This window comes from Xyrauchen texanus, chromosome 22 (genome assembly GCF_025860055.1).
Source record: "Xyrauchen texanus isolate HMW12.3.18 chromosome 22, RBS_HiC_50CHRs, whole genome shotgun sequence".
Classification (NCBI taxonomy): domain Eukaryota; kingdom Metazoa; phylum Chordata; class Actinopteri; order Cypriniformes; family Catostomidae; genus Xyrauchen; species Xyrauchen texanus.
In genome coordinates, this window is record NC_068297.1 from 20,841,843 (window position 1) to 20,869,790 (window position 27,948).

Here is a 27,948-nt window from a genome sequence, read left to right on the forward strand (position 1 = left end):
GTGTGTGTGTACTTACTTATGTCACTTTTGGGTACTTTCACCAGAATACACACCAGTAAACTGAGCACCACCTTGACAATTTGGGACTTTTGTGTGTCCTCATTTGTTTGACCATATAATCGTATTCAGCATGCTTTAAAATGGTCCCCAGCATTAAAATCTCACTTGTCCCAAAAAAACACTTTTAAGTGATTTGTGTACCTGAAGTGTGTATCCCCCCACCAATTTGTGTATAACACAGCGCCCCCTAAGAGAACTGCACTTCCGATTTTATACACACTTTCGGGAATCTGACCAATCAGAAGCCAGTAAGAATTTTTCGACACAGCGCACTCAGTGGCTCTTATAGAAACTGCACTTACTTAATACCTTGTCAATCTGACCAATCAGAAGCCAATTACGTCATCCTTAAAGATGGCGGAAGGAGAGTTCTTATTTACATGAAAGAATATAAGGATAAATCACATTATATTTTACATTGCATTGTAAATAATTAGTGAGTAAATAAAAATAGAGTGGTTTTGGTTAAGCACTGGGAGATTTAAAATCGTATGTCCAAAATGTTTTTCTAATCCCGATCCTTATCTGCCACACTACCGGAGCTGACCCCCTCCCCCGTTTACCGAGAGTTACCGAGAATTACCGAGACGGAGGCGGCGCGAACGATGCAGTGCAGTCAATTGGATTGTACTGTAATTTAGATATTAGTTTATTAAAGATAAATGTATAAACAATATTTAAAATAGGGAAGGTGATCGACACATAAGCACGTGTCGTTGCAAAGCAATCATTGTCTTCTCAGAGAAGGGGACAAATATTTACATTTATTAACGTTTTTAGTATGTGTATGCACCTGGATGTATTCAATGAAAATATGCCTTTGTAAAGGATGTGTTAAAATCGAAATCGCTTGATTTTATTAGTGATCTTTTTAAACATTGTATTCCCCACTTCAATTATTTTGGTATCTTTCAGCCGCGCGGGAAGCACCGCACCCCTCCCCCGCCTCAATGAGAGCAGTACAGAGACGAGCAATGAACAGCACAACACTTATTATATTTTTCATTAACACTTTGTTATTTATATATATATATATATATATATATATATATATATATATATATATATATATATATATATATATATATATATACACAGTACACACACACAAATATATATATACAAATATATATGTATATGTGTGTATATACTATAATTATATTAAAAGACATGGAGATTAATTTACTGTCTTGAAGCAAATCTCAGTTGAATTCTTACCTAACCCTTAAAAGTAGATTATTTTATTTATTTATTGCAAGGGATATATGCTGCTTTTCATGTGACAAAGTGATTAAGCTGGGAAATGTATTCTTAAGTAATACATTTAAATAATTGATTGCAGAATAACCAGCAGCCAAGTTGTCTTTTTTGTTTCCTATCAAATTATTATACAGCATACGACCGTTATTAACTAGAACATGTTGTTTTCAATACCAAGACGGATGACTATTAGTTTATTTTATGGTGCTGTGTTTAATTTCATCACACAGAGGATTAAATCTGTAGAGGAGTGACTGCAATTGATATTGAGAAATTTTAGGACATTTGAAACCCTGTCTGAAAATATGTATTGTGTATTCAAACAACAGCAATTCAAAATTAACACTTTTGTTACATACTGTACATCACACAGTTGTAGTCATTATTGTAATCCTCATTTTCACCAATGTAGCTAAAACACATTGTACGTGGTCATGTTATAAGTTACAAAAGCTTTTGGAAACAGAAAATAAACTTGATATCTAACTAGAATTAGACCCAGTGTCATTAGTTCTGTGCCTTCAAGACCCATAACAGACTTCTGACGAAAGGGAAATCATTTAGCATATTAACTTTTACTTCAAAGAAAAAGAATGAAAAGAAACAACTACCATGGGCCAGCCCTATTTATTTTACAAGGAGAAGCTTAACTTTAAACACAATTCTTATTTAATAGTTAATTTCCCTGTTGTTCCTGTTGACATACTTGGCTGCTTTGTTATTTTATTATTATTATTGTTATTATTATTTTAATGTAGCTAATATAATTTATAATTTAATATAATTTAGTGAAAAAAAATCACTAACTATAATGTTTAAAAATGCTGCAAATTGATGTAGAAAATTAGAATACCTGAAATGATTCTATGTATTTTGAGACAAAAGAGTTTTGTTGAAGGTGATTAAATAAAAAGTTTTTCAATAAACATTGAATTTTGGCAAGGATAGTACTGGGGGTAAAAAGTTCCCCTGTTGCAGGAGCTAAAAGTCACAAAAACTGTTGGCAGGGGAGAAGGTGCAGACTGCCTGATTGACAATTAATTGCTTTTCATAACTGAGGGGTAATACATTTATTCTGAATGATGTGTAGAGCCTGTCCATATTGACTGTTCAAATCATAATCAATGTTCAAATCATTTGTGAAATGTCTGTGGCAACATTTTAGATTAAAGATGTACAATGTTACAAAAGCCAAAAGTGGAAATTAACAGGAAATATTGCACCCTTTGCTGGAGTGGTTATTTTGAATATTTATTTAATGCAGGAAAAAAATACAATACAAAAAAAATGAAATAAAAAAGTTTTTAAAAGTACAGTGACCAATTGTGCAATATCACTAAGTATGCATATACTGTATAAGTATAGATATGTGTATACTTACAAATTACTAGATACAAGTATACAGATAAACTACTATTCAAAAGTTTGGGATCACTATGAACTTTGTATGTTTTTGTAAGTAAATTATACTTTTATTAATCAAAGATGCTTTAAATTTAACAAGAAATGCAGTAAAGACATTTATATTGTTAAAAATGACTAATTTAATTAAAATAAATGCTGTGTTCAAGAATCCTACACTTGCAGCATTGACACCTCAGGCATTCCTAGCAGTCAGTTTATTCTAGATCTTCAAGTGAACACCTTCACTGACCTTAGTCAAACGTTTAACAACAGCTCAACATCTCAAACTTTGTACAGAATAGAGACATTTGAATGGATTAATCATTTATCAGTTCATTATTTAAATTGCATGTTCTATCTTTTTTCCTATTAGCCAGTGTCAGGCACTTTTTTTCTTTTAAGTCTACCTAAAATTCTTCTCTTCTAAATGTTGCAGAATAAAACTGGTATTTGCATGTACAGGTCTAGGATTTGTGCGGAGTTATCTAGAGAGTCTGATGGACTTGTGTACTAGTTGTGCATCTGGCTTGTCCATTTCTCTGTTAATTCAGATTGTTTTATTCTTTAAAGTAGTGGTGCATGGAATAGCCTTCATCTTCAAAAAGAAAAATAGACTGACTTTCTTGATAAATGTGTTTCTTTTTAGCCAGTTTTCAAACCAATGTCCAGGGTAAGCAAAGTGGCTTGCAGTAAATAAAAAAAAAAGTGACATACTACACTGTGATGTTCAGGTTAAGTCATGTGGTTTTATTGTCGTTCTACCATATACAGTTAGTACCAGTCTCTGAGTATTGAGGAGTCTGATAGCTTGGGGGAAGAAGCTGTTACACAGTCTGGCCGTGTGGGCCCGAATGCTTCGGTACCTCTTGCCAGACGGCAGGAAGGTGAATAGTTTATGTGAGGGGAGTGTGGATCATCCACAATGTTGGTTGCTTTTTCTGAATGCAGCGTTTAGTGTAAAGGTCTTTGATGGAGGGAAAACAGACCCCGATGATCTTCTCAGCTGTCCTCACTATCCTCTGCAGGGCTTTGCGGTCCAAAATGGTGCAAGTCCCAAACCAGGCAGTGATGCAGCTGCTTTAGGATGCTCTCAATAGTCCCTCTATAGAATGTTGTGAGGATGGGGGGTGGGAGATGTGCTTTCCTCAGACTTCGAAGAAAGTAGAGACACTGCTGGGCTTTCTTGGTAATAGAGTTGGTGTTGTGGGACCAGATGAGGTTCTCCGCCTGGTGAACACCAAGGAATTTGGTGCTCTTGATGATCTCCACAGAGGAGCACTTTATTATATATATATATATATATACACACATACATATATACAATTTACTGTCTTGAAGCAAATCTCATTTGAATTCTTACCTAACCCTTAAAAGTAGATTATTTTATTTATGTATCGCAAGGGGACTGTATATGCTGCTTTTCATGTGACAAAGTAATGTGATGAAGCTGGAAAATGTATTTTTAAGTAATAAATAAAAATAATTTGATGATTTGATGCAGAATAACCAGCAGCCAAGTTATGTCCATATTACATAGTTTCTTACAATAATGGTATTTAAGGGAATCAGAAATCAAGATGATTTAAGATAGATATTTGTGCAGTGTATCAGATACAGGTCAGTGTAGGCTGCCCTTCCCCACACACCTGATCACTGCTGCCTATCCAGAGCAAAACTTCACATGCAAAAACTTCACAGCTCAAAAAATTGAAAAAAGCAAGAAAAGTAGACATGCTCAAAAAAAGATAAAGTAGATATACTCATAAGAATATTGATAATTTAAATTATTGTGTAAATAAAGCAATTAAAAAGAAATGTTACTAGACACTTTTCCACTTTTCTAACTTTGTATTTAATGGGAAATGCCATTGATTTATTAGAATGAACAGAATATAAGATTGCAAGTGAAGTGTAAGTTTGGAGACACCTCAATTAACCCCCTCCCCCACTCTGCTTTCACTCAGAAGCACTTGATTTGCCCGCGGAAAAGTCTTGAAGGGGGGGATGGGCGCTCTCGCGCTGACCGTGAGATGCAGTGACGTCACTACACAGTAACGCGATGAGATTAATTATGTTTTGAAAGACATTTGATATGTGGCGTTTTTTCAACTAAAAGAAAAAAGTAGAATGTCAGTTTTCATGAGAACATGAGATTATGTATGTATTACACAATTCGTTTTTTGCATTTAAATGTCGTGTGTTTGCACTAAAACATTACATTGTAAATCATTAGTGAGTAAATAAAAATAGAGTGGTTTTGGTTAAGCACTGGGAGATTTAAAATCGTATGTCCAAAATGTTTTTCTAATCCCGATCCTTATCTGCCACACTACCGGAGCTGACCCCTCCCCGTTTACCGAGAGTTACCGAGAATTACCGAGACGGAGGCGGCGCGAACGATGCAGTGCAGTCAATTGGATTGTACTGAAATTTAGATATTAGTTTATTAAAGATAAATGTATAAACAATATTTAAAATAGGGAAGGTGATCGACACATAAGCACGTGTCTTTGCAAAGCAATCATTGTCTTCTCAGAGAGGGGGACAAATATTTACATTTATTAACGTTTTTAAAAGTATGTGTATGCACCTGGATGTATTCAATGAAAATATGCCTGTAAAGGATGTGTTAAAATCGAAATCGCTTGATTTTATTAGTGATCTTTTTAAACATTGTATTCCCCACTTCAATTATTTTGGTATCTTTCAGCCGCGCGGGAAGCACCGCACCCCTCCCCGCCTCAATGAGAGCAGTACAGAGACGAGCAATGAACAGCACAACACTTATTATATTTTTCATTAACACTTTGTTATTTTATATATATATATATATATATATATATATATATATATATATATATATATATATATATATATACACAGTACACACACACAAATATATATATATAAATATATATATATATATGTATATGTATGTATAATTATATTAAAAGACATGGAGATTAATTTACTGTCTTGAAGCAAATCTCAGTTGAATTCTTACCTAACCCTTAAAAGTAGATTATTTTATTTATGTATCGCAAGGGGACTGTATGCTGCTTTTCATGTGACAAAGTGATTAAGCTGGGAAATGTATTCTTAAGTAATAAATAAAAATAATTTGATGATTTGATGCAGAATAACCATCAGCCAAGTTATGTCCATATTACATAGTTTCTTACAATAATGGTATTTAAGGGAATCAGAAATCAAGATGATTTAAGATAGATATTTGTGCAGTGTATCAGATACAGGTCAGTGTAGGCTGCCCTTCCCCCACACACCTGATCACTGCTGCCTATCCAGAGCAAAACTTCACATGCAAAAACTTCACAGCTCAAAAAATTGAAAAAAGCAAGAAAAGTAGACATGCTCAAAAAGGGAAAGAAAATTAGACGTGCTCAAAAAAGATAAAGTAGATATACTCATAAGAATATTGATAATTTAAATTATTGTGTAAATAAAGCAATTAAAAAGAAATGTTACTAGACATAGCCACTTTTCTAACTTTGTATTTAATGGGAAATGCCATTGATTTATTAGAATGAACAGAATATAAGATTGCAAGTGAAGTGTAAGTTTGGAGACACCTCAATTAACCCCCTCCCCCACTCTGCTTTCACTCAGAAGCACTTGATTTGCCCGCGGAAAAGTCTTGAAGGGGGGGATGGGCGCTAAGAGACCGTGAGATGCAGTGACGTCACTACACAGTAACGCGATGAGATTAATTATGTTTTGAAAGACATTTGATATGTGGCGTTTTTTCAACTAAACGAAAGGTAGAATGTCAGTTTTCATGAGAACATGAGATTATGCATTTTTAGCATTTAAATGTCCTGTGTTTGCACTATAAAAATACATAGTTGGCAAAATCTGTATCAGAATAAGAAAAAAAGACGTTATCAGAATATTTGTCTAAACATTTAATTTCAGAAAAGCTTCCTACAAGACTAAACATAATATTTATATCGTATATGGCAGAAATCGTTAGTATGAATGTGTGTCATTGCGAGTTTAACACGTGACAAACCTCGTTTTCCCGGGAATTCAGACACGTGACAATGACGTCTAATGGAGCGAAGACAGTTTTTCCCGCGAACGACAACACTGAACACGCTCATTAAGGAAGAAAAGGTAAGATGTCTTGTCATAAAAATATACAATAAGAGATTCTTGACTAATAAATCGATGTTTAGCGTTGTATTCACTTGTGTTCTTCATGTCAATTGTTAGTTGAACCTGTTTAATTATGAAGTTGACGATTAAACAATTAAGCCAATTAAGTTTGTGCTTTCCCACTAGTCACATTTGTGTATTGATGGATATAATTCAGTGTAAATCTTAGAAATGCATTAATAGCAGTACCTAAGGTACCAAATTTGCTATTTGTATTTTAACATATTTTGCTTTGAGGACATTATCTTTCTGTGGTGAAGTAGAAATGAAATAGTTTGGTGTATATCATTATTTATATCTTACCTCTTACTGTAATACTCCACAAACATGGAAGCAAAGTGTGATCACAGTTGTGACCAGTGGGATTAAACCCCAATGTAAATCAACATTCTGTCATTATTTAATTTGGAGTCTCTCTCTCTCTCTCTCTCTCTCTCTCCCTCTCTCTCTTTTTGATTGAACAATTCTTTCTAAGATATTTTTTACATTGTAATTATGCTTGTTTATTCCATTAATTTTATATAATCGTTTTTCCCTCATGAAAATTGCCCTATGTGTGGAATTCAGCATGCTGGCTATCCGTAAAAGACGTAGAAGACCTCAGCAGGATGCTGAAGATAACATCATATTTGAAACTGAAAAGCCTGGTCTTCAAGAGCAGTACATCAGCAAATATAAAGGCAAGACAATTCAAATATAAGTACTTTGGATTACTTTTGTATTGCAGCTGAACTGTTGAATTAGTAAAATGTTAGTACATTTCAGATATTTCCATTTTTACTTATTAAATGAGATTGCAGACACCCTGTAACAGTAATCAAAATAATGTTTTTTTCTGCTTTAGGCCGTGGCGTTTTCACCACTGAATCTTTCTGCAGAGGAGACTTTGTTCTTGAATACAGAGGTGAACTTCTGAGTTCAAAGGAGAGTCTTGAACGAACTAAAAACTACACTGAAACTGAGAGCACATTCTTGTTTGATTTTCAGTGGCATGGAAAATATTGGTGGTAAGTACATCAAGAACTGTTGACTTGATGTAGCAGGGAAGCTCAAAGAGATCTTTTTCTTCAAGAGAGTAAAAGGGCCAATTTTACCAATAATGATCATTCTCTCATCATTTACTCATTCTTATTCTATCTGACTCCCAATTTAAGTCATCATTCCCTATAAATCTTTATTCATGAATAACTCCTTTCACATTTGAAATGTAGAGTGCTCTGCACATGTGTCAAGTGCAAACAACCGTAAACCAGCTTCTCTCATGAACTACAGCGGAGGATTTATAGAGAATAATGACATATTTGGGTTGAATTCTCACCCAAAGCTAATTTTATCACTTCAGAAGACATGGACTAAACACTTGAGAGGTACAGGTGCATCTAAAAAATGTGAATATCATGGAAAAGTTAAAAATTGGAACTTTCATATATTCTAGATTCCTTACACATGAAATTTTTTTTTTTGGTTTTAATGTTGATAATTACAGCTTACAGCTCATGGAAATAAAAAATCCAGTATCTCAAAATATTAGAATAAAGAATTTATAATACAGAAATGTCAACCTTCTGAAAAGTATTTTAATTTATGCACTCAATACTTGGTCAGGGCTCTTTTTGCACAAATTATTGCATCAATGTGGCGTGGCATGGAGGCAATCTGTCTGTGGCACTGCCGAGGTGTTCTGGAAGCACAGGATGCTTTGATAGCGGCCATCAGCTTGTCTGTATTGTTGGGCACAGTAATACCATTGTTAGAAAACCAGTTACTTGTAGTTCTGGCTCTGTGGGCAGGTGCCAAGTCCTGCTGGAAAAGGAAATCAGCATCTCCAAAAACCTTGTCAGCAGATGGAAGCATGAATTGCTCTAAAATATCCTGGTAGACGGCTGAATTGACTCTCGACTTGAGAGAAAACAGTGGACCAACACCAGCAGATGACATGGCACCCCATATCATCACTGACTGTGGAAACTTCACACTGGCCTCTCCACTGAGCAACGGTCCAGTTCTTCTCCTTTAACCCAGGTAAGACGGTTCTGGCGTTGTCTCTGGTCTTGGAATGGAACAGCACTCATTCAGCAATGACCTTCTGTGGCTTACCCTCCTAGTGGAGGATGTCAATGAGTGTCGTCTGGACAACTGTCAAGTCACCAGTCTTCCCCATGATTGTGGTTGTGTGTACTGAACCAGACGGAGATTAAAGGCTCGGGAAACCTTTGCAGGTGTTTTGAGTTAATTAGCTGATTAAAACTCTTCTCAGGTTGATATTTCTGTATTATAAATTCTGTATTCTAATATATTGAGATACTGGATTTTTTATTTCTATGAGCTGTAAGCAGTAATCATCAAGATTGCAACAATAATTTTTTATGTGAAATGAATCTAGAATATAGAAAGTTCCACTTTTGAATGAATTTTCCACAATATTAAATTTTTTTGAGCAGCTGTATGTTTTCCCTTTATAACCTTTTTGAGCTTGAAAGCTTTGGACTCCATTGGCTTACATTGTAAGGACCAAAACACGTCAAAAATGATTACCACAGGAGACAGAAAGTCATATGAGGGCGAGTAAATGATGAGAGAATTATAGTGAACTGTGCCTTTAATATAAAACAGACTGTAGATGTGAAAAACACTTCTGTATATGTCTTGCATACATTTAATGGTAAGTGTGTGTGTTTATATAGTATGGATGCATCCAAGGAAGACAAGTCCCTGGGAAGACTTGTCAACGATGAGCACAAAAATCCAACTTGCAAAATGAGAACTGTTGAAGTGAAGAAAAAGCCTCATCTTTGTCTATTTGCTGTACGAGACATTTTACCAGGTGAAGAAATCACTTACAACTATGGCGACTCGGACTGGCCGTGGAGAGCCAAGGTACCATAAAGAAAATGCTAGAATTCATAAGCAGCAATATATGATGCCTTTTTCCTGTCATTAATTGCTAATGTGTTTTGCGGTCTCATATTTCTCCAGTCTTTAAATGAACCGTCAACAGAATCCAGTGATGTAAAATCAGTCAGCAGTTTGGGCCCACAGAAATCGGTAAGTACAGTTAATTCTGCTTCACTCCTTGTAATGACAAAATGGGTAATTTTGAAGCTTAGAGGCCGGATTTTACAATGCATTAAAACAATATAACTAACTCTTAAAGGAGTAGTTTACCCTAAAATAACAATTCTTTCATTATATTCATGCCATCACAGATGAATATGACTTTCTTTCTTCAGCAGAACACAAATAAAGATTTTTAGAAGAATATCTCAGCTCTGTAGGTCCGTACAATGCAAGTCAACAGGTACCAAATTTTGATAGTCCCAATGTAATCGACACAACTGCAGTCCGGCCATTAATGTCTTCCCAAGCTAAATTAATGATGTTTATAAGAAAATAACAGAATTAAAAAGTTATGATAATCTTCACTTCTGGTCACATTCTTCCCTTCCACGACGCTTAATGTAAGTGTTAACAAGTCAAGTGAGAAGTGATACCAAATTTCTTTGACTTGTCCTCACTTTTCCCTCAACTATACCAGAGCAGTGCTTACCAAAAATAAAACAACTTCGTTAAATTAACAAAACATACATCTTACCTTTTGGCTCACCTCAGTGATGCTTAAATGTCTTTAGGTGCCACAGTTTTTAACATTGACAATGTATATTTTACTCTTGGCTTAAGCTAAATACCTCTTTTATATCTACAGCAGCGGTTTCAATCAAGAATGTCAAAGTTGCGACAACATCATGAAGATTGTTATAATCGCTTTAAAAGAGCAGAGACTGAGAGGAATGAGAGTGAAAAGAAACATCTCAAGCTATTGCATGATCAGGTCACTAAACAGCTGTCACAAAAGATTGCTCGGTGAGTAATATATATGAACACAGACGCATCACAAATAATTAACACCTCAATTTCTTTACAGGTGCTTTTTGGTACTTTTGAGCCTTTCATTTAGTCCATATGATATTACTTCTGATTATGTTTTCCAGCTGTCCCCGTCACCCACTGAAGTATGCACATCTGATACACCATCACATTCACCACTTAATGTGCCGCAATCCTCATCACCTTTGCCCTGTGCTGCATCCACCGCAGGGAATGGCTTATCACAGGAACCTGAGCCTGTCTCATTAAGGGAGGTGGGGTATACACATTTAGTAGACAATCTGTGGATGTCGCCATACCAGTTTAGCTTCTGGTACATGCACATTAATTTGTGTTTGTTTTATGCTTGGGTAATGCAGTTACTGCCTCCTAAAAATGAAATAGAACTCAATTTAAACAACTTTTAACATTTATGTACCCCCCCACCACCTGCAACCACACATACATTCCAGTGGTCAAACATAAAATAACAACAGACACGCATATAAACAAACAGTCCAAATAAAATACTTGATGACTTAAAAACATATACAATTAACCAACATACCCCACCTGCCCACATCCCTCAAATTTTTTTTTAAATGGTCAAAATTAACTCTGAATTAACTGAATCACATAAATTTGCTGGGAATAAAATACCCAAATACTAAATGCCCTGTTTGGGCCACTGAAAGATGTCAGATGAAAAGCTGTTTACGGGCAGTATGCTGTCAGAGCCAAAGTTTCAGATTTAGACCAGTTAAATAGAATTTAGACCCCAGAGCCTTGCCTGTAGGTAAGGGCTTAATTACCTCGCCAAGCTCCTCCAAGTTTATCTCCAGAATCAATAAAAAATGTTTGCTCAGTCAACAGTTTAGGGAGATCTAATGGTTCCACAAAATTTCTAATATCTTCATCAGTAGACGAAAACATGGAACTATAAAGATCAAGATAGATTTCTTTAAAAGTATTATTAATATCAATGGTAAATATTTCACCAGCAGCAGATTTAATTGAGGGAATGGTAGAAAAAGACTCTTTCCTTTATATATCTAGCCAAAAGCTTCCCTGCTTTGTCCCCCGACTCAAAGTATGACAAAATAGTATTATATCTGTATTTCAATCGGGTCAATTCTCTGAGGCCATCAGACGACATTTGGCGCTTCAGCTCTGCCTCGGCACTTTTAATATTCCCCTCCAACTCCACGAGTTCTCATGCTTTGGATTTTTTGATGAATGAGGCATACTGTATGATCCGACCCCTAAGAAATGCCTTAAGTGTCTACAAGCCACGCCCACAGAAGATAATGAGGACCAGTTGGACTCCATATAAACAATGATTTCGGACTTTAAAATTAGTTGGAACTCAGAATTTTGCAAAAGGGAAACATTAAAACACCAACTATATTCTTTTTTTTTTTTTTCTCTGTATGTGGCAACACCTTTAAACTCACCAGAGTGTGATCAGAGACTAAGATGTATAGTCCCTACCATATGGATTCAAATGTATAGACCCTACCATATGGGTTCAAAAGTCTCCAAATATCTGTAAGACCAAGATTTGTACACATCCTCTGAAGCGTAGATGTTGCTCTAGGGGACTTACACACTTTTCCTTTACTATGATCAAGGACTGAATCCATCAATAGATTAAAGTCTCCTCCCAACATTATATTGTTATAATGCACATTGTTATGTGCAGAAATATTAGCCAAAATCAACCTTTGCCCCTGAATTTCAAAAAAAAAATAATGACTCTAATTTAACTTTAATCCGTTGGAGACATTTGAATTGTAGATGTTTACTTATCAATGTAATGACTCCCCTGCTCTTACTCGAGCCAGCACTAAAGAAAACATGTCCATCCCATATCTTCCCAAAATGTTCAGCTTCCTGCAGAAAACTTGTGTTTCTTTAAGAAACACTATATCCTATTTCTTACGTTTTTAAGAAAATAAATAACCTTCCTTCTTTTTATGGGGTGTCCCAACCATTCACATTCCATGTGAAGAGTGACAATCCACTCATATTAGTATTTGACATTAACATAGTAGAGAAATTAGATAAAAATGTAATTATAAAGACCACATTCCACATTGGTGCAACAATCAACCCCGAACTTTCCCCAGCAAAAAAAAGAAAAACATGTGCATTAACCCTGCGCACAACATCACCAATTGGTGTCCATCCCTCTAAACTCAAACAGTCCATGTACGCCTACGATAGTCCCTGCGACAAACTTGCCATCAGATTGCTCAAGTCCGGTGCTTCCACACAATTTTTTTAAACAGAATTACACATCAGAAGATCATCTATAAAACAAACTCCAGCCCATAAGCGGAATAAACACACAAAAAAAGTGTAGATTCATCCACTTAATTGTCTTGAAGGTCTGGGCCTGCACAAAACAAGCTCCAGCCGCTAGCGGAACCTGCACAAAGCATCTATTCAGTTCTTTGTGCAGTCAAACTCACTCCAATGTCCTGTAAGAAATATTCCACAAAACAAACTCCAGCCAACTTGAGGCATAAGCACCTAAAACAAGCAGATTCATCCACATGGCTTACTCCAATGTCTTTATGTAGGACAATGCTTGCTGTGACATGTAAATAGTATGCAGACATCCTTAGTATCTGTTCTCAATTTGGCCAGGAATATCAGTGCAAAAGTGATCATCCGTTGATGTCATCCGCTGATTCTATTTAGAGAACATGTCGACAATCAACAGAGCAATGAAAATTGACACAGCCTGTCTCTAAAATCCGAAATGATTTTAATTGTTTAATTTTCGATTAGCACGTTTTTAAAATCATGGTAAATGGGATACTGTTTAAAATATTTGGAAACTACCCAGCTCTATTCATCGATATACAATTAAATCATCCTATAAACCAGCCCTAGTGAGAACATGAGAAAACGGCACATTTTTATATAAAAATACATTCCTCTTGCGAATGATCAAATTCAATGCTGTCCCGCATTTTGTGTGTTCATCTTTCTGCATGTTTGTCTGTCAGTGCAACCAGGTGAAGCATTAGATATTTACATACAATGATATTAACAATATAAAAAAATCTCCACCAGTTGACACTTTATTTCTATATAAATATATACAGTATATCGTGGAGATGAAACGGCCACCCAGTCTTAATATCTCTATTAAGATAAGTCACTATTATTACATAAATGTCCAACCATAATTATTTGATAAAAATTTTTGTGCACTCAAATTCCAATCACATATTACTCTCCAAAGAAGGGCATTTTAGATTATTAGAGAAATTATGTGAGAGGTACGTGACATGCTATGCAGCATTTTTAATGCTTGTATGATAACCTGAAAGAGTGTCTTGCTTGTCATTACACTTAAGTAACCACAGTACAATGCTAATTAGATTTACAGAAACCACATAATGCCCATAGACTACTAACACCTTATCTTATTTAAAAGTTCACTCCCCTTATTTGAGCACTGAAACTTACTGAAATTGTACATCCTTATTTTCATCATGTGTTGTTCTCTTTTCAGTACTCATGGAAAGCCCTCAGTGATTCAGATGTTACAGACTACAGCGATGTTGACTATGTACCCAAGAGCAGCTCAGACGAATCAGATGATAGTGCTTCTGGATATAGCATGGTTGAAAGTAGCTTAGATGAAGCTAATGAAAAGACTTCTGGAAAAGGTATGGTCAAAAGTTCTCTGAAAAATCCAACTTCACCTTTTTCACAAAGCTATAAAGATACAAGCAGTTCATCAGACACAGGCGTGACAACACCATCACCAAATGCTAAAGTGCAATGCAAAACCAAAGAGACAGACCCCTCTTCTGAAGATAGGTCTTTTATTCAATCAATGCCATCACCTGTGCAGGATCGCAAGTCATATAAGAAGCAGTATTGTCTTTATTGCTCTAAGCCTTTTTCAAAAATGGCAAGACACCTTGAATCTGTCCATCGCAATGAAGTGGACGTTGCAAAGGCAGTTGCGTTTCCAAAACATTCTAAAGAGAGGCGAATCCAGTTAAACCTCCTTAGAAAAAGGGGCAACTTTGCCCACAACACAGATGTGGCAAGAAATGGACATGGAGAGATGGTTGCCTGCTACCGTCCAAAAGAGAGCAAAAAGCCAAGGATTTCATTCACTGTGTTTACTGCCAAGGGCTTTACAACAAGCGTAGCCTTTGGAAACATTTAAAGAACTGTCCTCTGAAACCTAAAGATGATGAATCCAAGGGCAGGAAAAGAGTCCGATCACTCTGCGCTCTGAAAACTCCAGTTGGTTTAGAAGTGAGCAAAGGTTTAAAGAATATACTTTCCATTATGAACTATGATGAAGTTTCCCGTGTTGTTCACTCTGACTGCTGCATCATGCAACTGGGGGAGCACATGTTTAATAGGATGGGATCTGATGTTAATAAACATGACTACATCAGACAGAAGATGAGAGAAGTTGGCAGACTTCTTCTTGAAGCAAGGAAGATTACTCGGCTAAGATCTATGGTGGACTTCATCATTCCAGCAAATTTCAAACAAGTCATTTCAGCTGTTAAAGTTGTATCTGGCTATGATGAAGAGAAAAACTGCTACCGCATTCCCTCTCTAGCTCTCAAACTTGGTCATTCTTTAAACAAGATCTGTAGTATTGTTGAGAGCAATGCCATGATGTACGGAGACCATCAACGTGCTGAGTGTGCTCGAGACTTCAGAAAAATACACCAGGCAAGATGGAACGAATACATTTCTGCTGGTGCTTTAACTACTTTAAAAGAAGCCAAGTGGAACACGCCTCAGATCATTCCTTTCACTCAAGATGTCAAAGTTCTGCATGCACATCTGGAAAAGAAACACAAACAGTTCCTAAGCAAGCTCAGAAACTGCCCATCGGCAAAAAGCTATTCAGCTCTTGCTAAGGTCACATTGACGCAAGTCATCCTGTTCAACAGAAGAAGAGAAGGTGAGGTATCACGAATGCTTTTGGCAGCTTTTAAAAGCAGGGATTCTTCTGAGCTACATGAAGACCTAGCGATCTGTCTTTCGGAGTTCGAGAGAAAGTTGTGTCTGCACTTCACCCGAGTTGAGATCCGTGGTAAACGAGGGAGAAAGGTTCCTGTGCTTCTCAAGCCTTCAATGGTTTCTGCCATGGAGCTGCTTGTTGAAACACGTGAGGTTTGTGAAGTCCCAGCTGAGAATCCTTTTCTGTTTGCCAGATCAGGAGCAATGCCTGCATACCGAGGAGGAGAGTGCATTTACAGAGCTGCTCAGGAATGTGGCATAAAGAATCCAGAAGCACTGTCATCAACTAAGCTGAGGAAACACATAGCAACCATGTCAAAAATCTTGAACCTTGATGAGAACGAAGCAGATCAATTGGCTGATTTCCTCGGTCATGATATCAGAATCCACAGACAATATTACCGCTTACCGGAGGGGACGCTGCAGCTGGCAAAGATGAGCAAGGTCTTGTTAGCAATGGAAAAGGGAACACTCTCAGACTTCAAAGGAAAGACGCTTGATGAGATTGAAATTGACCCAAATGGTATGAGCATGCTTGCATGTCTATGCTAATATTTTTGTCTATGCAAGTTTTTTGACAGAAAATGTAAGAAAAAAAATTACATTTGAAAGTATGATGCTATGATGATATTATATTTTCATTCATCAATGCTTTCTTTTAGAACAATTTGAACCCCTCGTTAATGATATGTCAAGTGATGAGGAGGATTGCAGCGACCCATCTCAGTCAGCATCCCCAGAAGAGACGGCTCAACTGTCTGGATCACAAAAGGATCAAAGTAAGCAAAGTTTTAACCAATCATTTAATCACCAAGAATTACTTTTATATTAACTAAAGACAACAATCAGGGAGGCCAGTTCGGAAGTAAAAAGGTTGTTTTATATCTTGGGGTATGCCTCTGGGCTTTCTTTAGAGAAAATAGACTGCAAGTTTAAAGAAAGTAAATGATTTAAATGTACATTCAGTAAGGTTTCAGCTGTTTTGCTGGCTTTTGTTCGGCTTCTATATTTTCACACATCTTTTTTTTATGTAATTACAATTGTATTCATTAATCACAGAACATATGCATAGTATAAAACAATGCTGTTTATAAGAATATGACACAATCTTGTGTTTTTTATTACAACTAGTGCTGTCGGTCAATTAAAAGTTTTAATCGTGATGAATCACATAATTTTACATCATTAATCATGAATAATCACTGATTTTGAAAGTGCTAAAATTTTACCTTTTAAATTGAAATTAATTTTAAAATGTATAATGGGAAAGATCAGGGCTGTGTTTCCCAAAAAAGAGCATTGGTGCCTACAGTATTTACGATCTATCCCAGAGATCACAAAGTTGTCTTTTGTTCCAAATTGCATGCAGGTCACTTACAATATACATTCAGGTCCATAAATATTGGGACATCGACACAATTCAAATCTTTTTGGCTCTATACACCACCACAATGGATTTGAAATGAAACGAACAAGATGTGCTTTAACTGCAGACTTTCAGCTTTAATTTGAGGGTATTTACATCCAAATCAGGTGAACGGTGTAGGAATTACTACAGTATGTATATGTGCCTCCCACTTTTAAGGGACCAAAAGTAATGGGACAATTGGCTACTCAGCTGTTCCATGGCCAGGTGTGTGTTATTCCCTCATTATCCCATTTACAAGGAGCAGATAAAAGGTCCAGAGTTCATTTCAAGTGTGCTATTTGCATTTGGAATCTGTTGCTGTCAACTCTCACTATAAGAGCCAAAGAGCTGTCACTATCAGTGAAGCAAGCCATCATTAGGCTGAAAAATCAAAACAAACCCATCAGAGAGATAGCAAAAACATTAGGTGTGGCCAAATCAACTGTTTGGAACATTCTTAAATAGAAAGAACGCACAGGTGAGCTCAGCAACACCAAAAGACCCGGAAGACCACGGAAAACAACTGTGGTGGATGACCGAAGAATTCTTTCCCAGGTGAAGAAAACAACCTTCACAACAGTTGGCCAGATCAAGAACACTCTCCAGGAGGTAGGTGTATGTGTGTCAAAGTCAACAATCAAGAGAAGACTTCACCAGAGTGAATACAGTGGGTTCACCACAAGATGTAAACCATTGGTGAGCCTCAAAAACAGGAAGGCCAGATTAGAGTTTGCAAACAACATCTAAAAAAGCCTTCACAGTTCTGGAACAACATCCTATGGACAGATGAGACAAAGATCAACTTGTACCAGAGTGATGGGAAGAGAAGAGTATGGAGAAGGAAAGGAACTGCTCATGATCCAAAGCATACCACCTCATCAGTGAAGCATGGTGGTGGTAGTGTCATGGCGTCGGCATGTATGGCTGCCAATGGAACTGGTTCTCTTGTATTTATTGACGATGTGACTGCTGACAAAAGCAGCAGGATGAATTCTGAAGTGTTTCGGGCAATATTATCTGCTCATATTCAGCCAAATGCTTCAGAACTCATTGGACGGCGCTTCACAGTACAGATGGACAATGACCAGAAGCGTACTGCGAAAGCAACCAAAGAGTTTTTCAAGGGAAAGAAGTGGAGTGTTATGCAATGGCCAAGTCAGTCACCTGACCTGAATCCGATTGAGCATGCATTTCACTTGCTGAAGACAAAACTGAAGGGAAAATGCCCCAAGAACAAGCAGGAACTGAAGACAGTTGCAGTAGAGGCCTGGCAGAGCATCACCAGGGATGAAACCCAGCGTCTGGTGATGTCTATGCGTTCCAGACTTCAGGCTGTAATTGACTGCAAAGGATTTGCAACCAAGTATTAAAAAGTGAAAGTTTGATTTATGATTGTTAATCTGTCCCATTACTTTTGGTCCCTCAAAAGTGGGAGGCACATATGCACACTGTTGTAATTCCTACACCGCTCACCTGATAAATACCCTCAGATTAAAGCTGAAAGTCTGCAGTTAAAGCACATCTTGTTCGTTTCATTTCAAATCCATTGTGGTGGTGTATAGAGCCAAACAGATTCGAATTGTGTCCATGTCCCAATATTTATGGACCTGACTGTATTTATTTATGCCATTTACGATTGATATCAAAATGCAATTATTTGTATTTGCTTTGTAAAATAAATGAATATAGTTAATTTCAGCATATTGTGGGATATTCTGAATGAGTCTATTTTTATTTTTTGATCCAATTGTTGTGACTTCATTCAATGTGGGAATTGTGTAAGAAAAAGTCATCATGAAAGTTAAAGTATTAAAATAATGTAATTTTTGCAAGCCCTTGATATATCAATAAATTAAATATATTGTGCAGTCCTAAAATGGGCATTAAATCTCTTTAACACTCATCCTCCACAATATTAATCAGTTGGAAGTATATGGCTTTCTTTTTTGGTTTTGCACAGCAACCATACAGCCACGTTCATGAATATGTGCACTATTATGCAAATGAAAGGGTAAATAGCGGTTAACATATGCTCGCGAATTGCCACAAGGAACTTGCATCATTATAACCAATATAAACTGCAATGACTCAAACTTAGTGTTTCAAAAAAGCATACACCACTTGTAAAAGAGTATTATTAAAAAACCTTGTGTGTATTAACCCACATTCACACCTGTGGAAAGGCAGGAAAAAACTGAAAGTAACATTGGATTGGTGGCGTCATCTAGCGCCACACAACATAGACGTCATTATAAAAGTCCTCCCAGTATACACACTGGGACATCAGAACACAACGGTAAATGCATTACTCACGATTAAGAACAATTTACTAATTAATCCCATACGGTAACGTGATAATTTTGTTTGTCATTTTTAATTACAACATTACCAGGAGAGAAACAGCACCTTTAGCAGAAGATTAATATTATTGTGTTAATACTATTATGTGATCATAGGCAGCCTCACCTTATTCTCAGCTGTTTATCGAAAACTGCACTCCTGTCAGATCGTCAAAGAATAGCACAAATATTACTAACTGCCATTGGCCATTTGGGCCCCATCCTCACTCGACACAAACTCTTTCAAACACACATCATGTAGGTGACTGATTTTGGTTTCAAAGCTGGGAATTTTCCTGAAATGTAAGCAGTTGGCATCCCTGAGCAATAAGCATCTGAGGGCTTTTCACATTTTCTAATAATCTACAGATTACAATATGTCATGATTGGTTCTGATTTAAAACTTTATTTCCTTATTTTTTTCAGGTTCTTTAAAGGCTCCAAAAAGAAAATGGGAGGACATTGAGGTAAAAGCAATAGAAAGGCACATGATGAGGTTCATCAAGACATGCAAAGTTCCTGGTAAGCAAGACTGTGAAAGATGCATTGAAGCAGAGCCAGAGGCTTTGAAGGAGCGAACATGGACTGGCCTGAAAAACTATGTGCGAAACAGGATCACAACTCTCAAAAAAAAGGGTGCTTTGTAGCCGTGTAGAAGTAAAATGACTTTTCAATATTCAGCACTTTTTTGAATTTTGTTTCATAAGCTGTTCACCACTATGTGTTTAACACTTTTTCATTTTCTCTTGAAAAAACAGTTGTTAAAAGTAGAAGTGAAAGGGATGAAGAGGGAGGAGTGAAAGTGAAGTAGACGGAAAAGAGGGAGGAGTGAAAGTGAAGTAGACGGAAAAGAGGGAGGAGTGAAAGTGAAGTAGACGGAAAAGAGGGAGGAGTGAAAGTGAAGTAGACGAAAAGAGGGAGGAGTGAAAGTGAAGTAGACGGAAAAGAGGGAGGAGTGAAAGTGAAGTAGACAAAAGAGGAGGTGAAAGTGAAGTAGACGAAAAGAGGGAGGAGTGAAAGTGAAGTAGAGGAAAAGAGGGAGGAGTGAAAGTGAAGTAGAGGAAAAGAGGGAGGAGTGAAAGTGAAGTAGAGGAAAAGAGGGAGGAGTGAAAGTGAAGTAGAGGAAAAGAGGGAGGAGTGAAAGTGAAGTAGAGGAAAAGAGGGAGGAGTGAAAGTGAAGTAGACGAAAAGAGGGAGGAGTGAAAGTGAAGTAGAGCGAAAAGAGGGAGGAGTGAAAGTGAAGTAGAGGAAAAGATGGAGGAGTGAAAGTGAAGTAGAGGAAAAGAGGGAGGAGTGAAAGTGAAGTAGAGGAAAAGAGGGAGGAGTGAAAGTGAAGTAGAGGAAAAGAGGGAGGAGTGAAAGTGAAGTAGAGGAAAAGAGGGAGGAGTGAAAGTGAAGTAGAGGAAAAGAGGGAGGAGTGAAAGTGAAGTAGAGGAAAAGAGGGAGGAGTGAAAGTGAAGTAGAGGAAAAGAGGGAGGAGTGAAAGTGAAGTAGAGGAAAAGAGGGAGGAGTGAAAGTGAAGTAGAGGAAAGAGGGAGGAGTGAAAGTGAAGTAGAGGAAAAGAGGGAGGAGTGAAAGTGAAGTAGAGGAAAAGAGGGAGGAGTGAAAGTGAAGTAGACGAAAAGAGGGAGGAGTGAAAGTGAAGTAGAGGAAAAGAGGGAGGAGTGAAAGTGAAGTAGAGGAAAAGAGGGAGGAGTGAAAGTGAAGTAGAGGAAAGAGGGAGGAGTGAAAGTGAAGTAGAGGAAAAGAGGGAGGAGTGAAAGTGAAGTAGAGGAAAAGAGGGAGGAGTGAAAGTGAAGTAGACAAAAAGATGGAGGAGTGAAAGTGAAGTAGAGGAAAAGAGGGAGGAATGAAGATATAGTTAATTGTTTAGGCCAAGGTTCTCGATCTCGTTATATATTATATTTTATCTTCTACAATGTGTTCACTGCTCTTTCAACATCTTGGCATTTCTTAGGATTAAGAGAATGATTGTGCATGCAGTGCATTTGCATGTAATATTCTTTGCAACATCCTGTCAATGTTATATATTGCAAAGTCAATTTAAAAAAGTTTGCTTGTACAATACAGTGTGGTGTGTTTTTCTATCCTCAATTGTTTGTATATCAGTATCAGAGTCCCCCAAAGAGTCATTCAAGACGAGTTTGTTAACGTCGGAGTCCTCAAAGTGTCTATTAATTGGAGTGTGTGTAACGTCTGAGTCCTAGAAGAGTCTATTAAGTGGAGTGTGTGTAACGTCTGAGTCCTCGAAGTGTCTATTAATTGGAGTGTGTGTAACGTCTGAGTCCTCGAAGTGTCTATTAAGTGGAGTGTGTGTAACGTCTGAGTCCTCGAAGTGTCTATTAATTGGAGTGTGTGTAACGTCTGAGTCCTCGAAGTGTCTATTAATTGGAGTGTGTGTAACGTCTGAGTCCTCGAAGTGTCTATTAATTGGAGTGTGTGTAACGTCTGAGTCCTCGAAGTGTCTATTAATTGGAGTGTGTGTAACGTCTGAGTCCTCGAAGTGTCTATTAAGTGGAGTGTGTGTAACGTCTGAGTCCTCGAAGTGTCTATTAATTGGAGTGTGTAACGCCTGAGTCCTCAGTGTCTATTAATGGAGTGTGTAACGTCTGAGTCCTCAGTGTCTATTAATTGGAGTGTGTGTAACGTCTGAGTCCTCGAAGTGTCTATTAATTGGAGTGTGTGTAACGTCTGAGTCCTCGAAGTGTCTATTAAGTGGAGTGTGTGTAACGTCTGAGTCCTCGAAGTGTCTATTAATTGGAGTGTGTGTAACGTCTGAGTCCTCGAAGTGTCTATTAAGTGGAGTGTGTGTAACGTCTGAGTCCTCGAAGTGACATTAAGTGGAGTGTGTGTAACGTCTGAGTCCTAGAAGTGTCTATTAATTGGAGTGTGTGTAACGTCTGAGTCCTCGAAGTGTCTATTAATTGGAGTGTGTGTAACGTCTGAGTCCTCGAAGTGACATTAAGTGGAGTGTGTGTAACGTCTGAGTCCTCGAAGTGTCTATTAAGTGGAGTGTGTGTAACGTCTGAGTCCTCGAAATGTCTATTAATTGGAGTGTGTGTAACGTCTGAGTCCTCGAAGTGTCTATTAAGTGGAGTGTGTGTAACGTCTGAGTCCTCGAAGTGTCTATTAAGTGGAGTGTGTGTAACGTCTGAGTCCTCGAAGTGTCTATTAAGTGGAGTGTGTGTAACGTCTGAGTCCTCGAAGTGTCTATTAAGTGGAGTGTGTGTAACGTCTGAGTCCTCGAAGTGTCTATTAATTGGAGTGTGTGTAACGTCCGAGTCCTCGAAGTGACATTAATTGGAGTGTGTGTAACGTCTGAGTCCTCGAAATGTCTATTAAGTGGAGTGTGTGTAACGTCTGAGTCCTCGAAATGTCTATTAAGTGGAGTGTGTGTAACGTCTGAGTCCTCGAAATGTCTATTAAGTGGAGTGTGTGTGTAACGCTGGAGTCCGCTATAGTGTCGGTTTTGAGGGCTTTTACACTGGCAGTTTAGGATGGCATGAAAAGTTGTTAATGTGTCATGCGGACAGGTTTGGGGAGAAACGGAATACATGTAATGGGATTACGTATTTAAAATACAAAATATTAGTAATATTAGTTTTCCACTTTGTAGATCAAAGAGATTAATTTGCATTTTATTGTCATTTGTTTCTTTTAATATTCAGTGCTTTCAGATGGAAGGAATATTTATCCATATAAATGTGATCTTGTTTTAGAAACAACACTGCATAAGATATTTCAGTTTTTCAGAGAATGTATTTTTAACATGTGTATTTTGAGTTTTTATAGTCAAAACAAGTGAAAAAAAAATCTACCAGTGCTGAAGTAATCCAAAGTATTTTGAATAAATTACTGACCTTGAGTAATCTAATGGTACATGTTACAAATTACATTTTCCAGCCTGTATTCTGTAATCTGTAGTGGAATACATTTCAAAGTAATCCTCCCAACCATGACATCAGCACTACCTGCAGGAGGTGGTTGGAGTTCGGTGTCAATAGATCTGTGGCATGAGTCACATGAGTGACACAGCAACCTGTACTTGGGGATGCACTTAGAAGTAAAATAACTAGCACATAAGTTTTTGCTGATTCAAGCACGATGACATCATCAGTTGGTTGCAATATTGGTTCTCACTGCTGAATTTGGTTCAAACCATTTTTTTTTCTTAAGGTTATACAGCAATTCAAGTTAATAGTGAGAAGAATTGTGGCTTGCCTGTCTAATTGTGGCATCTCAAAAGTCCAAATAAAAATTCAGTTGTCTAATCCTCAACCATGAAGAAACTGATATTTTACTTTCTAACAATGATATCTCTGTGCTGGCTTGTACATTTCTTGTCAATATGAGAACTTTGCATTGAAGCATGTTTCTGCCTACTTGGAATAAATTTTTTGTAGCATTTTCACCCTCTAATATTATTTAATTATCAAGTCCTAAAAGTTTGACTTGATCAGAGTTTGTGTATCACCACAAAGTCCTAAAAGTTTGACTTGATCAGAGTTTGTGTATGTCCCTAAAAGTGACATAAAAAATACTGTCCCTAAAGTGAAGGTAATTTGTCAGGTCTTTAAGGAAAGGTTTTATTGAAAATATCAAGTGATATTTGTAATGAGAGCATCTCCTGAAGTGCAGTCATGTTTTTCTTTTGTCTCTAGACCCTCTAGAAAGGGGTGTCCCCAAAGTTAGGGTATTCTGTCATACGACCTCATTTTGTGGTTAAGTAGGTATGTGTGTGTGTGTGTGTGTGTGTGTGTGTGTGTGTGAATGTGAGCGTGTATTTATCACTTTGTGGGGACCAAATGTCCCCATAAGAATAGTAAAACCCAAAATTTTTGACCTTGTGGGGACATTTTGTCGGTCCCCATGAGGAAAACAGCTTATAAATCATACTAAATTATGTTTTTTGAAAATGTAAAAATGCAGAAAGTTTTCTGTGAGGGTTAGGTTTAGGGGTTGGGTTAGGTTTAGGGGATAGAAAATAAAGTTTGTACAGTATAAAAACCATTATGTCTATGGAAAGTCCCCATAAAACATGGAAACACAACTGTGTGTGTGTGTGTGTGTGTGCTTGTGAGTGTTTGTGTCAACAAAAGAGCAGTGCTCATTCTCTGAAGTTACAAATCTATTGTTTGGCGTTAAGAGACTTTGAATATAATACAAAAGTCATATGGACTAGTTTAACTGTGCTTTTATGCTTCTTTAATGTCATATTGGAGCTTGACATTAACAACCAAGACATACAATAACACACAAAAACTGATCACAGCATGCTCATTATTAATGCACAAATGACCAAGAGATCGATCACTTGACTTCTGGGGATGCAGACTTCAAAGTGCAACATAAAAAAATGCTTTTTCATTATGTGAGTGTTTCTGCTACAGGATTTTAAAGTAATGGTTTCTGTTCAAAGTTTCTGCCTTTTTTCTCTATAGGCCATAACAAATTTAAATATAATTTTATGCCATTTTTGGCCAAAATTCCAGTGCATCCCTAGTAAATAAAATCACTGCATGAACCTGAATACATTAGGTTACAACAACAAAACAAATGTTAACAGTTAGATCAGGTAGAAATAGCTCCTTAAGTAACATCTGCAGGTTACCACATTTTTCAGTGTACTGCTACATACTGTGGAAATTAGTTAACAAACACAAAAAATGCTAACTCAGAGTGAGATAAGCCAATAACTTGTTATCTGGACATATCACCCACAGAACTAGACTAAAAGGGATTTTGTGTAATGAGATGAATATTGGAACCAAGGTATGCTAGCCTATTCCGTAAAGTTTTTTTTCATTTTTTTATATTTTTTTCCTGACACTGATGTGTTTAGGCTTACTATATGGCTCTAATATTAAGTAAAGCAGCTCAGCACTTGTTGCGCAAATCACCATTTAAGTCCAATTAAGATGTTTGAGAAACATGTGCGTAAAAAGATCACAATATATCAGTTTTCCCAAAACGTTGTAATAACCAGGTCCCTGATAATTCCTATCCCTAAGATCAACCACAGAGGAAATGCTATTCAGAATTAAACTAATTCTGGCAAGGCAAGGGGCCAAGCTAATCCATATCTGGTTTAGATCATACAACTAGCAAGTCATTCTTTTCTTTGAAAAGAGCAGGTATTGAACCTGATCTGGTTAATTAAGCAGACATTCCCTCTCTAAGTGACAGAAAAACTTGTACTGCCTCACTGATCTGCTTAAAGGAAGGTTCTGGATGTGTCTACTTGCATTACAGTGTTTGCTTGAGTTTCCGCCACACTGTTAGAATAAATGAGCTCTCTGGACCCAGATTTAGAGTGGGGGGAGAACAGTCTCTTGGGTTGGGAACGATGAAGCTGGTGGAACTGGCCTCTGCACCTGGGTTGTGGTCCTGTGCATTGCCCTTCCAGCAAGTGCCCAGGTGGGTGGCGAGGAGGTTGGTGTAATCTGGTATAGGGGAACTATAGCGACACTCTTTGATGCAGAACATCGTAAAAGCAAGAAGATCCTCATGTATCTGGCCGGCATGGCAGAAAGCACTTCTATCAGGGATGCCACATGTGGCCCTTGTCGGTGTAATGCTGACAGATTTATATGCCCCTATGTTCTTCAGCCTGGTGAGGTTGCCCTGAGGGGCAACCAGGCTGAGGGAGGCATAAAAGCCTAGGGTGTACAAAAATAACATAGCACCTTCGTGCCCAAGGGCCCAATACGTCGTCGGTGGCAAGGGTGCCTCCTGATGTAGTGATCTTAAATAAGAAATGATGGTCATGTTGGCGGTGACATTTTTACAGTCTAGTGCCTTTGGTAAGGCAGCAAAGCTTAATGGCACAATGTCAAAGAGGAGGCCAAAGCCTTCACATGATAGCTAGGATTTGGGCCCTCCACAAACCTGAAAAAACCAAAGGGAGAAATAAAGAACAAAATCATATATGAAAACATATTTATGAAAAATATTATACCTTGACACCCTCCCTGAGGCTGTTAGAATACCACTTGATGCAAGAAAAGCTTAACAATTACTTTTGCAGGCACATCTGAATTGCACTGAGCATGGCTTTATGTCAACAACATCTACCCTGAATTGAAGTGGCATTGCAAAGATGAGAATTATAATAACTTTGGTAAAGTGATGTAAAGCTATGGTGAAGACACAAAATATGCGCACAAGAACAGATACTGTATAATCTATACTAAAACAAATCAGGTAGGTTTACAGATCCCTTATAAAAATACCTAAATCCAGAGTAGCATAGTCTACGAGATTGATGATTGAGCGAGCATTTCATTCAAAAATAATTTTCAACCTCATTCATGTTACAACCACAGCAGGCGATTTGCCAACAATCATTCAACAGGTTGCTGGAGCCTCATCTTACTGACTCTGAAACAGGTATCTGTCAGAATGATGAAAAAAAGCATGATACCATGATAAACCTGTGGGAAATTCTGTCCTCTTCAAAGAACAAAAACAAACTGGCTGTTTGTGTTTTGTAGTCTCGCTCATCAATTAATTTAAGAAATATGCCGCATTAAACTCATTTATTACAATCAAATACCACGAAAAACATAAAAGTAAATTAAACATCCAAATGTGAAACTAATAGGAAGAAAAGATACTATACAATATTATATTCTTGCCTTGGTGCATGGTGCATTCAAGGAGCGCGTGGCCACTCTGAGAAAAGCAGATTATGAGAGTTTCCCATCTGCTCGCGGATGACAAAAAGAACTTGAGCACCTTCACTCTAAAAAACAGTTGACCAAAATTATAAGAATTAAAACGCACATCCAGCTCGAAGTGGTAAGTGACAAGATGACAAGGAAAATTGATCAGAGCCACTGGAGGAAGATGACCATGTTACATTACACCTCATTGTAGGTTCAATTGTAGGTTGGTTCTCTTGGCTCAGGAACGTCACTCCACATCGTTGCTATGCAACCCGGCACAGAGTTGCACATTCAGGTGCTGAACTCCGGGAGAGAAACATACAAAAAACTAAAAGGCGTTAAACAAAGGTGAAAACGTAAAAGATGTAAGAGGCATTTAAATTATATAAACATAATAACATTTTCACACACAACTGTATATAGAGTTCTCTATCTGTCACTCACTCAATGTTGTGTCGATGTAGAGACACCAGGTGTCACCCTTGGGAGCCCAAGACACCTCTGATATTTGATAAAAGCCCAATGGGAATTGGCGAGAGGTACTTGCATGCCACTCCCCCAAACATACGGGTAAAAAGGAGCTGGCGTGCGAACAGCTCATTCAGATTTTCTCTTCGGAGCCGAGCGGTCGATGTTCACAGAGCTGAATTCCCATGACTTCCCATTCACCTCTGCTGGATCTGACAGCGCATTTCAGCGGCTTCTCCCCCTCTGCACTGGTGCACTGCAGATATCGCCCCTGGGTGCTTCAGCA

General features: G+C 37.5%; 2 protein-coding genes and 1 pseudogene across 2 annotated transcripts; 2 read left to right on the plus strand and 1 right to left on the minus strand.

Moving 5' to 3' along the window:
* The window catches only part of LOC127662676 (usherin-like), a 388,775-nt pseudogene extending 362,480 nt beyond the window's left edge, over positions 1-26,295 (minus strand).
* Positions 6,457-10,722, plus strand: LOC127662178 (N-lysine methyltransferase KMT5A-A-like). Its single transcript, XM_052153255.1, has 5 exons — positions 6,457-6,858; positions 7,468-7,580; positions 7,745-7,907; positions 9,585-9,777; positions 9,877-10,722. The coding sequence occupies exons 2-5, from the start codon at positions 7,469-7,471 to the stop codon at positions 10,039-10,041; spliced, it is 633 nt and encodes a 210-aa protein (XP_052009215.1). The 5' UTR covers positions 6,457-6,858; position 7,468; the 3' UTR covers positions 10,042-10,722.
* On the plus strand, positions 14,916-20,700 carry LOC127662177 (uncharacterized). Its single transcript, XM_052153254.1, has 4 exons — positions 14,916-16,303; positions 16,443-16,559; positions 19,954-20,450; positions 20,510-20,700. Exons 1-3 carry the CDS (start codon positions 15,088-15,090, stop codon positions 20,172-20,174), a joined length of 1,554 nt encoding a protein of 517 aa, XP_052009214.1. The 5' UTR covers positions 14,916-15,087; the 3' UTR covers positions 20,175-20,450; positions 20,510-20,700.
* Positions 26,296-27,948: the final 1,653 nt, after the last annotated feature.